This window comes from Curcuma longa, chromosome 5 (genome assembly GCF_044706935.1).
Source record: "Curcuma longa cultivar G26 ecotype Majalengka, Jawa Barat chromosome 5, ITB_CL_G26_1.1, whole genome shotgun sequence".
NCBI lineage: Eukaryota > Viridiplantae > Streptophyta > Magnoliopsida > Zingiberales > Zingiberaceae > Curcuma > Curcuma longa.
Genome location: NC_133865.1, coordinates 320,077 through 335,451, shown reverse-complemented (window position 1 = coordinate 335,451; position 15,375 = coordinate 320,077). Strand labels below are relative to the sequence as shown.

The 15,375-nt window shown below is 42.2% G+C and overlaps 1 protein-coding gene across 1 annotated transcript; it reads right to left on the bottom strand.

Annotated features, from left to right (window-relative positions):
- Window positions 1-4,225: 4,225 nt before the first annotated feature.
- LOC141829301 (F-box protein At4g18380-like) lies at window positions 4,226-6,185 on the bottom strand. The gene is made up of 2 exons (XM_074716745.1): window positions 5,999-6,185; window positions 4,226-5,662 (listed from the first exon to the last, which is right to left on the bottom strand). Exon 2 carries the CDS (start codon window positions 5,514-5,516, stop codon window positions 4,455-4,457), a length of 1,062 nt encoding a protein of 353 aa, XP_074572846.1. The 5' UTR covers window positions 5,517-5,662; window positions 5,999-6,185; the 3' UTR covers window positions 4,226-4,454.
- Window positions 6,186-15,375: the final 9,190 nt, after the last annotated feature.

Sequence of the window (15,375 nt, the reverse complement as noted above, 5' to 3'; positions counted from 1 at the left end):
AGAAGGGAAGGAGGATGTTACTGCATTTCTGATTTTCATTCTGCATTTAAATTCTATGTTTCTGAATCTTGTTTTTGTATTGTTAATCGGTTCTAGGATTGCTAAATAGATTTCATAGATCAATTCCTAATGCTTGGTGGGTTGCTTTTGAAGTAAATCTCATTCTCTTAGTTTTGATTTCAAAGTATCAATTGAGTTCGGTTTCTGAAAATCTGTTTCTGAATTTGCTTCTGAACCTTTTGATTTCGGCAGTCTGACTTTCCAGTTTCAAGCCCTGTCAATCCCATTTTCTTAGCAACATTAGCAATTGGATTGTTTTCAATTAATGCTTGAGTTGTAGTTAATTGAACTTTGTAGCCTTAAGTTTCCAAACCTTTCGAATCTGAAATCCTTGAATTCTGATTTCTGTTGAATTGCTTGAGTTACTGTTGAGTGCCATTGCCACTGTTGAGTGCCGGTTGAAGTTATTGTTCAGTGATTGAGGATTAGGTGACATTAGCCAGTGATTGCTTTTGTATTTACCTGTTATTTTACATGGAATGTTAAGGTTGAATTGCTGAATTGATAATCCCATCGAATTCAAGGATCTTCAATTAGGGTTGCATGGTTTTAACATTTAATTTGATTTTAATAGAAAGTGGTAGGATTTTGAGTTCTCCCAAGCTTAGGAAACTGAATTGTTAGTTTCATTCCAGTAGATTCTAACTAGTTTAAATTTATTCATTGCATTAGGATCGAGTTGCATGTTAGATTGTTTTGATGGTATGTTTCATGGTTTAGATGATAGGTTTAACTTGCTTTAAGATTTTATTTTAGCATTGTCATTTATTTATTTATTTTCATTTGCATCTCATTCCAAAAATCCCCAAAAATCCATTTTCATTGAAAACCCAAAAACGAAACGACACGATAAGCTCAATTTAGGCAATTCTCTACTAGTCCTTGGAAAAACACGACTCGAGGCCCCTATACTTCATTTATTTGCATTTATCGTGGGTTTTCGATAAAATCTATAAATTCTAATTTGAAGCCCTATCGTGACACCTAGTTTAGGGCTTGTCAGTTAGAAACAACAATAGATTGATACATTCCAATTGATTTGGAAACCTTCCGTGGATGATCCCGTGAACAACAGTCGATTGGTGCCTTCAACAATCGACTGATACGCATCAGTCAAATGCTCCAATCGATTAAGAAGCCTTTTGTATGCAACTCCGTGAGCAACAATCGATTAGGGCCTTTAGCAATCATATACATCAATTGAATGCTCCAATCGATTTGGAAGTCTTCTGTACGCAAATTTAGGTTCAACAGTTGATTGATACCTTATAGCAATGTGCATCAATGGAATGTTCCAATATACTTGGAACCATTCTATGCCCAAATTTATGCTTCCCAATCGATTCGTACTCTGCAGCTACTGCTGCTCACATAATTTGAATTTCTACGTTTTGCATGCGATTTTTCAACACGTGTGACGTGGAAAACCCCTAAATCCACATTGTTCTTCATGTTCTTCACTAGATAATGTGAAAAATTCAAAATCTAGGTTAAACCTAAGTTTTTTAGTTCTACATTCGATGGATATGTTTCGATTCGTTGTTCGAAAGTGGAATTGAATGCAAAATCGATGCATATATTTCATATCATCAAAATTGATCTTTATGCCATAAAGATCACGATAAACTAATCATAAGCTTTGATACCAATTGAAAGCAATATAATACATCGAAACAATATCAAATGATGCATCTGCATGCAGGATCTAGTTATCATCAATATTTACAAACTATAGTTCATATCGAAACAATGACGAAACCAAAATTTTGACTTTGAATCTAGAGCTAATGTCATTGTCTCAATTGTTGTTGCTGAATATACTTGTGAATGCAATGGAAGGTCTTCTACATGAGCTAGGTGACAACTGGAGTCCTCGTCTTAATGGGGACGAAGAGATGAGTCAACAATTTAGCATCATACCCAAGAGGATTTTGACTTTTTCTTCTTATACTAGCCCATCCTATAGAGACCATCCATCATAAAATCCATAACTAATTAACAACCCATCAATATTAATGAACCGAATTATTGGATCTACACATGCAATCCATATCCAATAACTTAAACCCCCTTCATACAACATGTATCATATCACTTAATGATATTTAATTCTTAATAACTATTTTATGTTGTGTTAATTTTTATATTAGTCCACCAAATGAAAACTTAATCCTTTATAGGGTTCATTACCTTTGTAGTGTACAAATGGTATATTTTTTTAAGGTTTCATTTCAACTTTCATCAGTCTTCTTGGTCAACTTGATATGAACTAATAATCTCAATACACAATGTTATCTCAGTTAACTCAAGCTGCCTGATTAGTTAAGGAAGCAGCAAACCAAACAGACAGAAAACAAAATTCTTTAGTTAAATTTTAAACAACTTATGATAAATTATTTTGGGTGCCTGACGGGCAAGGCACACCTCTAAAACTAATGAAATACTGCATCCCAAGCACAGCAAAATTACCCAACCAAACAAAAGAAAATGCGAGACCCTATTTTCCCTATAGATACGACTAGTACACTCACAATTAATTATCAGGAATAGGCAGCCAGTCTCATGGTCTAAGAATAATCTCGACTTTAAAGTCCACTGCCTCCATGTGTCTCCTCGGCATTACATTAGGTTCCCACCAACCTTTTTCCTTTTGTCTTGACACAATAATAAGATACAGGTTATTAAATATTGACCAAGAAGCTAATTAATGAAATCAAGTTCTTGATTCACATTCCTATGTAATGATTACAAATTCTTCTAAATTTCTAACCAAGTGCACAAACATGACAAGTTGATTCACGACATGGACTTCTACTGACCATATCGAAAGAATAAATGCACAAACATCACAAGTTGATTCATAGACATGGACTTCTACTGACCATATCAAAAGAATAAATAAATTGCTGCCAGCAAGATATCCACCTTTCCTTTTCAAGCAGATAAGGAGGGTGGGCAGATGAGGTCAGAGATAAAGGATGGCCTCTTTTGAGCAATTCATTTTCATTGTTAAACAATTGTCAGCATGTACTTACCTTTCAGGCTGTGACTTCCCATGCATTGTCACCCAACATGATTGTCTGCATCCTGTAACGTGAATGAAAAGAAATTTATGTAGTCAACTGTACATGGCCAGGAGTTGTGTTCAAATTAAGTTGACTTTTATTTCATAAAGCATCCATAAAAATGTGGACAAGCACTCATAGCACAACTGTATTAGATGAATACTTGCTGTATCGAATCAAGAAATGACAAATATTTTATGAATGGGTAATTTGGTTTGTGCACAAATAATAATCTTGGTACTAGTCCTTTCACATTATAAATCACATTCCTGAAACAAATCAAGCTTTTGCTGTCTGAAGATTGCTCCAGTTGTCAAAATGTGTACAAGATCCACACACACACACACACTAACTCACATAGCTCCAGCAGTGCTGCTGGATGAGGCTGGAAGCAATGTTGAAGGAACTAGCTCACATAATGCGAAGGGGAGGAATTATCAAAAGTTGATACTGAATTACAAAAGATAGTTAAATTGCCCAGAAAGATGCCATTATCCATCAGGTATGTAGTGATCTATAAGTTTTCATGTGTAACTCATCCCTTACCAAAGCTCTTCCAGAAAATGAATATAGTCTAAATCATCACAATGGAAATAGCATTTCCCAAAAACAGCTACATGTTTATCTAATCAATACATCATAACTACATCCATAGACCACAACATTCCAGATTGTTTAAACTATAATTTATCAGGTCACTAGAGATCCATATGTTTTCATGGCAAGAATGAAACGACTGTGCAGATCACAAATTGAGAAATGACTAAAGATAAACTTAGGGAAGCAGGCTGCAAGAAAATTAGGCATTTATCAAATCAGAATTTGTAGCATATTCTTAGTAGAAACTATTTGTACCATTTTCAAGCAGAATTAGGCTCTAAGAGAACCAGGACAACAGTTTTCGAGCAATAAAGGGCGAACCATTATTTTATTAGACAATTCAACTCAGATGTGAAATTAGGTTGGTCTCCACAAATGAGTTTTTGAGATATAACTTATGGACATGTTGGTAGTAATTAATACTACCTTTATCAACATTCAGATATGTAATTGCACCCGTTGTACAGCTTAATTAAGCAAAGTATACGAATACGTGACAATGAGATGAAAATTCATACCTTGATAGTCCATATTATGCACTAAACCATGAAACCAGTTGCTCTACTAAACAAAAAAGCCTAAAACATTGGAAATTGCATTCCTTCTTCAACTATAGAAGTGAAATATCATTCCAGTAGAAATGGAAATCAGCAAGTGGTTCCACATCAATGGACAATAAAAACCAGTGCAAGCCAAAGGAAGATAACTAAGCCAAATGATTAAATTAGTTTAAAACCCATTCATCTCCAACAAGTAAGTTCGTCTCTTCCCTAATGCTGTAACAACAGCTTGAAATGGCCCATCGAATGCCCCACAAACTAATGCCTCAGTTTCCTTCTTGCCACTGTTAACACAGCTAGTCCCTTCTCCAGCAGGCTTGATGGCAACAAGTGTAGCTCCTTGCATCCTCATTCCCTCAGGAAGCTCCAAGTATGGAGCATATTTTAGCTTCATATTTGATGCTGGTACCTGACTCCTGTTTGATGATGCTGAGGCTGCCAATGGCTTCTCCCTGAACTCTTTTAGCTGCTCTACTCCCATGGTCAATGTCCCTTGACCATCAGCATCTGTCAAGACCAAGCTTTCCAATGTTGTGTGTTCCTTAACTATCTGATGGAGAAGATAATGCCTTGTTGATGCAGCAATCAATGAGCTAATAGTCCAAACAACACGTAGCTTCAACCCTCCATTTGTATAGAAGGACTCTGGTATGCTCCCATTGTCTTCCACCGAAACTTCCGAATTTACTGAATCAGAACTAGGTTCAATCCTGGTTCCACCCAATATCACACAATTCTGAAGAGTGCTTCCAAACTCTGCTCTCCACTTCAAGAAGACCCCATCCTCTGTTCCAACATCACCAGCTGGTAGCTCAATCCTCAGGTTGCGCATCTCAGTGAAAGTCTTGAGGACTTGAGCAGGGGAATGATGGAAGATTCGTGGAAAAAGAGATTTATTTCCACCATTGTTGCTCTGAAGGTGATGAAAGGGCTTGAAGATGCGGAACAGCATGAGCTTTAATAGATGGGCAAAGATGTTTCTATGTTTAGGGGAAGAAAGGCTTGTAATGTCACAGTCACCATCAACAGACACTACCCGATCTATCTTGACATACAGATCATGAACAAGGGGAACAAGGGAATTGAAGCGCTTTGACACAGCCAAGCAGCGACAAAGAGAACGGACATCAGATAGCTTGTTGAAGATGAGAAGGAGCAATGAATCAGGAATTTGGTCAAAATGGTCCTGGTTGAGTGAGGGGTGTGCATCAATCCAGAATTTGGTCTGCATTTCTCTTGATAGGGCAATCAAACAATTAAGGCTGATAGCAAGATCGACTAGCTGTCTAACCTCGCTCAGCTGTAACGCCAAGACCTTAGTGACAAAGAAGCAAGGAGGGATCTTTTTCCAGGCCGATATAGAGAATAATCAATGATCTGCATAAAGATAAAATAATCTCCACGATTAGTATCGATTTCAAAATTCAACCACAACTCGACATTCAACTAGAGAAAAACAAGCCCCTTTTCCAGGTTCGGTGATTCATAACCTTTCCACCTCCAGAAACCGATAGAGGCAATTAAAACTAGTGAATCTTATCGAAGAGCACAACATCAAGAATGCAATCATGCTAGGATAAAATGAACAAAACCATGAACAAAACCACGTAGCTCAATCACCTCTACACAGTTTGGGACTCCACAAAAAGCCCAACAAAAAGCAATAAGGTCAGAAGGAATGGAGAAAAAAACTCAATTTTGAGCAGTAATTACATTCCACAAGGGCGACCTCCAACATCCAATCTTTGACTAGAAGACCAAGAGCAAAGTAAGAGAGCATCCAAGAGAGATGAACTCTCGGCTCAGTAGGAGGCCAACACTGGGGCGAGCCACAGAAGGGGCCTTCTGGTCGCGATCACCGACACGATGTGGTGGAGGCGGAGCTGGGAGTGAGCGGAGGGGCAGAAGGGAGGAGCGGGTTAAGTGCCCTGTTGTTCTTTCGGGGATCCCCTTTTATAGAATAAATGCCTCTTTTTTTTATTTGTCTTCAAATTTTTATATTTTTTAAATAAATTCTTACTCAAAATTAGACGTAACTGAATTCTAATTAGTTGTGGAAATATTTATAGTAATACTATTTATAGTACCATTATTAGCTTCTGAGAGTCCGTTGGTTGAATTCTCGTGGTTGCTGTCAAGCTGTTTGCATCAAATCTCACAGTAGCCTCCCAATTTGTAGTGACGGTTGCAATTTGTAATTGAAGTTGATTTATTTAGAAAATTTTAAATAGAAAAACAGCTTTTATAATAACTATTTATCAAAATTTATTTATTTATTTTCATGATTATCCCAGCAACAATTTAGTTCAAGCCATTGTTTAGCTTTTTTTGACTTTAGACCCATTTAACTGAACTTGTATGGATTGATCCATTTAACCTCATCGATCAGTATAATTAGCTAACCAACTTGAAGAATCAATTTGGCTCCGTTAATTTATCTAATTCAGTTGATTAGTCTAACTTAACTAATTGAATTGATTCATTTGATCCATCTAACTCATTTTGCCTAATGTGCTGACTAACCTATTTGATGTTCAATTAAATAATTTAATTAATCAAATTTAACTTGACTGATCTATTCGATAGGCTCAGCCCAATCTGATTCGACCTATCAAATTGACTTAATCAATTTGTACAATCAAAGAATGACTCAACTAATTTGTTCAACTTGACTATCTTTTCCAACTCAATCTACCTATCAACATAATAGTGCAATTAACATGCCTAGCCTGATAGATGCACCCAATAACATCGGTTGTTCCGAATGTTTAAATCATACAACTATATTTGTCTATTTTATTATGTTTCTATATATTTTAGAGAGTGAAATAAAGAAAGAATATGCATTATTCTTTTGAAAAGGTCACCAAGTATGATACTGAAAGAAAAAAAAAATCAAAGAACAAAAGGAAAAGTTAAATGAGGAGTGCACTATATGGATCATGGCTTTGCCAAAAAAAAAAAAAAAAATCTGCTTGTCACAATAGACTTCCGTCACAAATTTGTTATGGGAATCTGCACCATTCGATTTTAAAGTTAAGATTAAATCCAGTCCGTAGATTGAATGGATGATTTATTTTTGGGTTTAGGGTTTAGGATTTAAGGTTTAGGGTTTAGGGTTTAGTTTAGCGATCGGCCGTTGATTTTAAAATCGAACGGTCTAGATTTCCGTCACAAATTTGTGACGGGAGTCTATTGCGACAAGGATCCCAACGGTTGCCAAAATTAAAAGGCATGCACTAACTCAATTTAGGGGAAAATGTTGTCTTCAAAACCTAGTGTCATTTGCCCTTCTTGCAAAGGAATCAAATTCCAATGCTGTAAGATAGGCTTTTAATTTGTTCACCTCTTTGTATTAACCCTAGATTCGGATAAGTTATTGACTTAAAACTATGCCATTTGAATGGTTTAGGTTACCTTGCTAATAAACAATCTAACACACTCGAATTCTTCCTTACACTTTAATCACTTTTGCAAGATGCCAAGATGCTTTTCGATAAAGAAAAAGATCGATTTGTTTATTTTAGTGCCTTATTTCTTTGCTTATGTGTAATTCAAACGATTTCTGCCTTTGCCCAAAACCCTAGATTTAGTGCTTGCAAATAGAAGGATAGGGCAAACAACATAAGAAATGGAGTTCCCTTGCCCACACAACTCCGCTAGTGACCTAAAATCCTGGATCCCCTCCAAATATCATCTTTCCACAAGATCAAGTTGTACCAATTTTATATGTATTAGGATTTACAAGGGTTTTTGTTTCACGACCTTTATATATGTTAGTTGTTTTGTCAAGGGGACGTGAGTAAGACTTGGAGGATTCTAAGTCAATAGTCTAAAGTTTAAATTCATTGACTATCTCTGAGGGTGACCGGTCCGGCCCACAGAAGTTTTCCATCGACCATCAAGGTAAATCGAGAAGTGTATGTAGCAACCAGCCCAAACACCTAGCATCCTTTGATTGTGCTCCCTATTTGGAAGAAAATTCCTACAAATACGTGGTCAGCCCAAACACCTAGCCTCCTTTGATTGTGCTCCCCATTTGGAGGAAAATTCCTGCAAATACGTCGTAGCTGGGAATCGAACCGCAGGTGTGACAACCTGGATGTCCTACCGCAGCTCCATACCCCGAGGACAAGTTAAATTTGTATAATGATATTATAGATAGAAGTTTTAATTAGTGATATTCGAAGAATTATTTCATATAAAAAAATAATTATTCCAATAAGAGTTTATTTCCCAAAAAAGTCAAGTTAAATCGTAGTTATAGTAATTTATACAAAATCTAAAAATTAGAAAGTAATAAACCTCTATAAGATCAAGTAAGTTGAAGGAAAGTTCTCTTAGGTCTTTGACTTCGCTTTGATACCCTATACTTTATTTTAGTCTCGCGTGGAGAATCATAAGATAATTTATAGACTAAATGAGTGAAATAACTTAAGTATTTTTTACTAGTGATTGGGGTATAACAATTGTCGTCTTGGGATCATTACAACACAAACAAACAAAACGAAATAATGAAGGAATTAATTGGTATTCCTATCTATATATGTACAACGAAGAAACTTACTAGATCACAAATCTACCATTATTGAATGTCGTTGACAAATAATGAATGTAGTAAACTTATAACGATACAAAGATACACAAGGATCACCTAAGAAACCAATTGACACAATGAGCTAGTAGATAAGTTAAATTATCCCACTATTGCATTTGAGAGCGACGGAAGTTTTCTAAATATGAATTCCAATCCTCATGAATTCAACATAGAAGAAAATATACACAACATTTAGTATCATCAAAATTACAGTGGAAATTAAATATATAAGACAAAGACGCTGAACTCAAATACAGAAGAATTGTTATCATCTTTGTGTCTTCTTCAAAATCCGATGATCCTACGAGAAAACAGTAGCATGGTCTTTGTTCCTGTCGAGATCGCTTCCGGACGCGTCACCGGACTCGTCAGCATGCAGGGGAAGAGAGGAGGGTGCGTCCACCAAAAAGGGCCTCCACGCCGATCAGCCACCGGAGAGAGTCCTGAACCATCATCGGAAAACAGAGGTCATCCTGGCGCCGGAGAGCCCCCGGACGGCCACTCCAACGCTCAAGTCAGCCCACGGATGGAGGTAGAAGAAGTACAGTAAAATCAAAATACTGTAATGAAATGCTCAGCCCAAAAAAGAGAATGAGAGAGAGAGAGAAAGAGACCTCCCTGAATACCTTCTGTGGCCTCTTTTATAACCTTGAGAAGATCTTGATGAGATCTATGCTGACAAGACATGGTCTTCGGGAAGATCTTGATATGACAAGATATGATCTTGAGAAGATCTTGATAAGACCAAGACACAGTCCTCCAAAAGATCTTGATATTGACAAATCATGTCCTGATTTAATGTTTGACAAAGTCATTTAATAGAGAGAGAAGGTCGCTTCTAACAAGTCACATCCAAGTTAAGACTTGTCAAATCTGATTATTCTCCTTTGACAGTCGGAGGTATGAGTGCAGAGGGATGTAGCGAGACTGACTTGTGACTGAGGAGCAGAGCAGAGCTGCCGAGTGGGCTGTGGCAGGGCTGAGCTGCTGAGTGGGCTGAGTAGGGCTGCCGAACCGAATGGGCAGGCTGTGCTGCCGAGTCGAATGGGCAGCCGAATGGGCAGGCTGTGCTGCCGAGCCGAATGGGCCGAGTCCCAGATGAGGGGGCTATAACACCCGTAACATAAGCCTCCCAACTAGTCTAGTCGAAGGAGCGGACCAGTCGACTGACTAGATCAAATGTGACAGTAGGCCGTACCTTATTCGCCGTGTTCGAGAAGTAAAGGCAGAGAAGACGACTCTGGGCAAATGCGGTCGACCTAGCCTGGGTCAAGTCCTGTGGATTTCGAGCAAAGCCAAAGAGGTTGGCTAAGCGTTTTGCGGGGCCACAAGGGAGCCGATCCGGGAGACCAGTGACGTGCCGAGTGGGAGAGCGGCGTACTGCTGCATGTAGCAGCTGAAGATAAAAAGATCGAGAGCTTGGTCGTGGGATGTGCGGAGGTAGTCGAGTCCGGAGAGCTCGGCTGCGTGCGGGGCGCGGTGGAAGAGGTCTTGGTCGGGCAAGGTCCGTGAGCAAGATCTTGGGTGTGGGTGACGTGCGGGGTTTTGCCGCAAGCGCGAGGATTCAGGAAGGTTAGTCGGAGCGCCTTTTGCTGCAGGCTGGCCAATCGGGGGTTGGATGATCTCGGGCGAAGCGTGGGTGCGGGCGAAGGCAGAGAGAAGCCGCGGGAGCCGGGCTTTCACGTGTGAGGAATCGGGCGCGGAAGAAGAGGGTTCCGCAGGAGGTTTCGGGTGAGGACGGCGCAGCGAGCCAGGTTTTGCAGGCGAAGGCCTTGCGGGCGAGAAATTGGCGCGGTCTTGGGCTGTCGCGACTTGCTGGCGAGGAACCCGTATTCGAGGCTTCCGGACGAGGAAGCGACGCGCAAGGCTTGGTGGGCGAGGGTCGCTGCAAGCGAAGGACTCGAGACGAAGACTCGGGCGCGAGTGGATGAACCGAGGTCGCAATCGAATGATCTCGGGTTGTGGCGACGCGCGGGAGACGACTCGGAGATGGGGGCTTCGGCGGCGGCGCGTCCGGGATCGTGGGTGTTTTGGGAGCCGGCAGGTGGGGACCGCTTCGAGGTTGGGTACCGCGTGTGGCAGCAAAAGAGCATACCCGAGAGCTCGGCGCGCCGCGTGGTGGATCGGCGGCTTAAGATCAGTTTGATGTGAGAGATGAGCTGGGGGACGGACTCCATTTCCGAAGGCGGTGGAGCAGAAACCGCGATGCCACCGTCGCCGCCGAAGCTGTTGTCCAACAAGCAGACGAGCTTGCGGTGGAAGGCGGCCGAAGCGAGGTAGCGGCCACTTTGGAGGAGAACCATAGCGTCCTCCACCATCCCAAGGTGGAGACAAGCCTGCCCGAGCATCTGTGCGGCGGAAGCCACTGAGGAGTGGGCGGGCTCTGCCGACATGCCCCAGGCGCGAGCGAAGCGACTGCCGATTACAGCTGAGTCAACGGCAGTTGGAGTTTGAGCAGAAGCACAACAGACTCGGTCTCGACAGGGAGCACTTGGCAAGGTTTTTGGCTGAGTCGCCGTCGGGGCGAGCTTCCGTGCGGCGCGACCAAAGTGATTCAGCAAATGGCAGATTCAGCAGTGCCGAGTCGGGCCGGTGTCTCCCGAGGCGAATGCAGACCCGGCAGCTGCTTGGCCGCAAGGTGCAACGGGCGAGCCGGGTCGGGAGTGGAGCATGATGGTGGGCTTCGCGGCGTGGAGTAGCGCACCAGACCCTAGGTGGATGTCATGTAAGCCCCCCATAAAACTTGGAGTGATGTGGGAGGACAGGACTCGTGGAGACTTGATTGAACTGCAGCATAGACCCCACAAGGCATGCATGAGATGCTTCCAAGTGGCACCCATCCTTCTAATCGATTTTAGCAAGAGTTTTGACATCCATCTCTCTAATCGAGGAAGAGTTTGAGCTTTTGCATCACTAAGGAGTGGGCGGGCTCTCTAATCGAGGAAGGCTGTGAGCTTTCGCATCACTCTTTAATTGAGGAAGGTTTTGAGGTCTTGTGTGAGCTGATCCCCTTCATCATTACTGATTCGGTTACTCAAGATCATAGAGGAGATCGAAAGGGAAATGGAGACGATGAATAAATAAAAGATCGGGAAACGGCGGAGCAGCGTCGCCCTCAAGGGTGAGGCTGGGACATCATTGATGGACATGTGTCTGGAAAGATATGAGCAAGCCGTATGAAAAAATTTCCAGCGAAGGATTCAGACACGAATGCCGCGAGCAGTTGCAGAGGTCTTGGGAGAGCAATTAGTGGCCGAGCCTGGCGGTAGGTAGCAATAAGAGTAGTGCACGCACATCGCGTGGCGGACTCGAGAAACCAGCGTGTCGCACTCAAAGGAGCCGGCAGTAGCTCGAGAATTCGGCAGTATTACGGGGAGTCGGCCCTTACGACTTGGCGTTAACAGTGGAGCACTCAAGTGAGTCAGTGAGTGTTACTGGTTGAGCTGACTGAAAAATTGAGAGGCTGCTGAATGCTTAGATATCGAGGGAGCTGTGAAATAGGTGAAGCCGAGAGGCCCGCAGAATGCTCTGAAAGAGTGAGCTGCGTGAGTCAGAGAGAGTACCGACTGAACAGAATGAGTCAGAGAGAGCCAATGAGAGTTCTGACTGAGCTGTCTGATCTGAGGGAGTCAGTGAGGGTTCTGATTGAGCAGAGTGAGCTAGGGAGAGTGCTGACTGCGCTGACTGAGCAGGGGGAGTCAGTGAGAGTTCTTCTGGCTTGTCATAAGGAGAAATCGCGAGCTCAGGGCTCGGAGCTCCTGGCCTGTCGTAAGGCGAAGTCGCGAGCTCAGGTCTCGGTGCTCCTGGCCTGTCGTAAGGCAAAATCGTGAGCTCAGGGCTTGGTGCTCCTGGCCTGTCGTAAGGCGAAGTCGTTGAAGGGAGCTCAACCCCGACTATAGGAGTACGGGGGAGGTTGAACCCTGAACAGGGCAATAGCTGGAGATGGGAGTTGACTCCATGCTTGTAGTAAGGCTCGGTTGCCGAAGGGAGCTCGACCCCGGCTGCCGGAGCACGGGGGAGGTTGAACCCTGAACAGGGCAATAGCTGGAGATGGGAGTTGACTCCATGCCTGTAGTAAGGCTCGGTTGCCGAAGGGAGCTCGACCCCGGCTGCCGGAGCACGGGGAGGTTGAACCCTGAACAGGGCAATAGCTGGAGATAGGAGCGGTTGAGCCGCCTGGCCGCGCCCGACCCTAGATGGTAAAGCGCGCAGGAGGTAGAAATAAGGTAGAAAAATGACCTGTAAAAGGAGCAGAGTATGACACAACAAGTGTGGGGCTAGAGCGTGGGCTGCTTTTGTGAGGCAACGACAGCGGTAGCCACTAGACGGTGATATTCCTCTTGAATTAAAGTGATATGTGAGCAGGTCCGGCGAGGTTGTCTACCAGCACGTCTCAAAGCAGGTTTTTTGTGTTCCCACAGACGGCGCTAAATTATGTTCCGGTTAAGAACTGCTGCAGGACGTGTCACCGGACCTCCTCGTAGATGGTTCTAAATAGTGGCCGATGGTGGAGACGATGAGAGCTTCACGATCGCCGGAGACTTCGCCAGAGTAGATGATGAGCAGCAACAGCCTCAGGGATGGCCTGAGAACACAGGAATCGTCAGTAGGAAGGCCAGGGGTGCCCTGGCGCGACCACTCAGACGATCAAGTCAGGGACAACGGAGGAGGAGGAAGATGAACAATAGGAAAAAGAGAGAAAACAGTTGAGAGAATCAGAGTTCGAGAGATATACCTGCGGAGCGGAGTGGTCTTTTTAAAGGGAGATGAGCGTGCATACCTGTCACGTCATCATTTAAGAAACGTCTCATCATGATTAATGAGGTGGCAGGAACAATCGAGTTTGTTGTCCCATCGCCGGTAAAGCATTATGTTGTCACTATCCTTGCAGACAACAGAGAGATAACATTAATGGTTGGGGGCGTGGGTTTGTCAGAAATCATGATGAGGTGGGCCAGGGCACTGTAGGTGGTCTGACAGATCCCGCGTGCTAGTGTCTAAGTGTCTCTCCTGTCCGATTCGGCCAAGCTGGCTGCCGAATGGAAGGATTCGGCAAGGCTTATACTGAACAGAAGGATTCGACGAGGCTCCGTCCGAATGTAAGGATTCGGCGTATAGTTAGTCGAATGGATTGATTCGGCATGTGATTAGCCGAAGGGGAGGATTCGGCTATTGCGTAGCCGAATGAAGGGCTTCGGCTAGTGCGTAGCCGAATGGAAGGATTCGGCGAGACCCCTGCCGAATGGAGGGATTCGGCGAGGCACCTACCGAATGGGAGAATTTGGTGAGGCACCCGCCGAATGGGGAGATTCAGCGAGGCACCTGCCGAATGGAGGGGTTTGATATGCAGTTAGCTGAACGGAGAGCTTCGGCATGTAGTTAGTCGAATGGACGTGCTTCGCCGGTGTAGGCTTGTACTACCCGAGGGAATTGACTTAGCGAGTGGGGATTCCTGCAATGGGACCCACTTCAGACTCGAGTCTGATCATGGCTAACCCCATGATTTATCTTCGGAACAGTCTTCTATAAGGATATCGACAATTAACCCAATGGGTTTGTTTCATAATGACATAAATCCTTGTGTTATAAAATAACATGTTAGTCCATCAAATAGTGAGATAAAATCCAACAAGCTATATAAAATAGATATATTATGTATAGAGCCAATCTGAGTAAGATTAACTTGTTACAAAAATCAACATGTCAAATATAAATAGTCCAAACATACATCTTGAACTACAACCCTACTTCTTTTGATATAGTTCATTGCTCCTCCAGGGCTTGGTGCGATGGTAAGTGGAAGGACAAGTTTTGCAAGCAACGAGGATTTAATTCTCACACAGTGCAAATAAATGCTTGTGACACTTGAACCACTCATGGTGTGGATCCTCCCTTGTGGCCCATCTATACTTTTCAGATTTTACCCGGTGATTAGTGGAAAACTATCGTGGGATTGGACCAACCATTTCTAGGTGAATGAAGTGATAGAAATACCTAGACACCTTTCTTTTACAACCCCACTTTCATTATATACCTTTTCTTTTTTACATCTTTTATCTTGTAATGATTTTATATAATATCCTAACCTCTATCAAAATAATATATTTAAAAAAAATTAACTTATAAAATTTAACTTTACATAATAACTTATAAATCTTAAATTTTTAGAAATTAGATTTTATATATTAAGTTTGGATATATATTTTTTAAATAAATTTTATAAAATTAAATTTCTCATTTTATAAAAAAACCACTATAGAAAAATTGAATTGGTAAAATATCACCAAACTTCCATATAAAAATTATGTTAGGACCTTACAAGTTAGAGGGGGCGAATAGCTTCAATCGCGTCATTGTTGAGAATGCAACAAAAACTTGAAAACACAACATAATATACAATCGATTTTACTTGATTCACTGCCTCCAAAGGCGACTATGTCCAAGGCCTAGTCCTAATAATTATTCCACTATCCTTCTCCTTCTCAGATATCTT

Bases quoted from the DNA above. Each gene is read 5' to 3' on its own strand.
- LOC141829301 (XM_074716745.1), bottom strand. From the start codon at position 5,516: ATGCAGACCAAATTCTGGATTGATGCACACCCCTCACTCAACCAGGAC.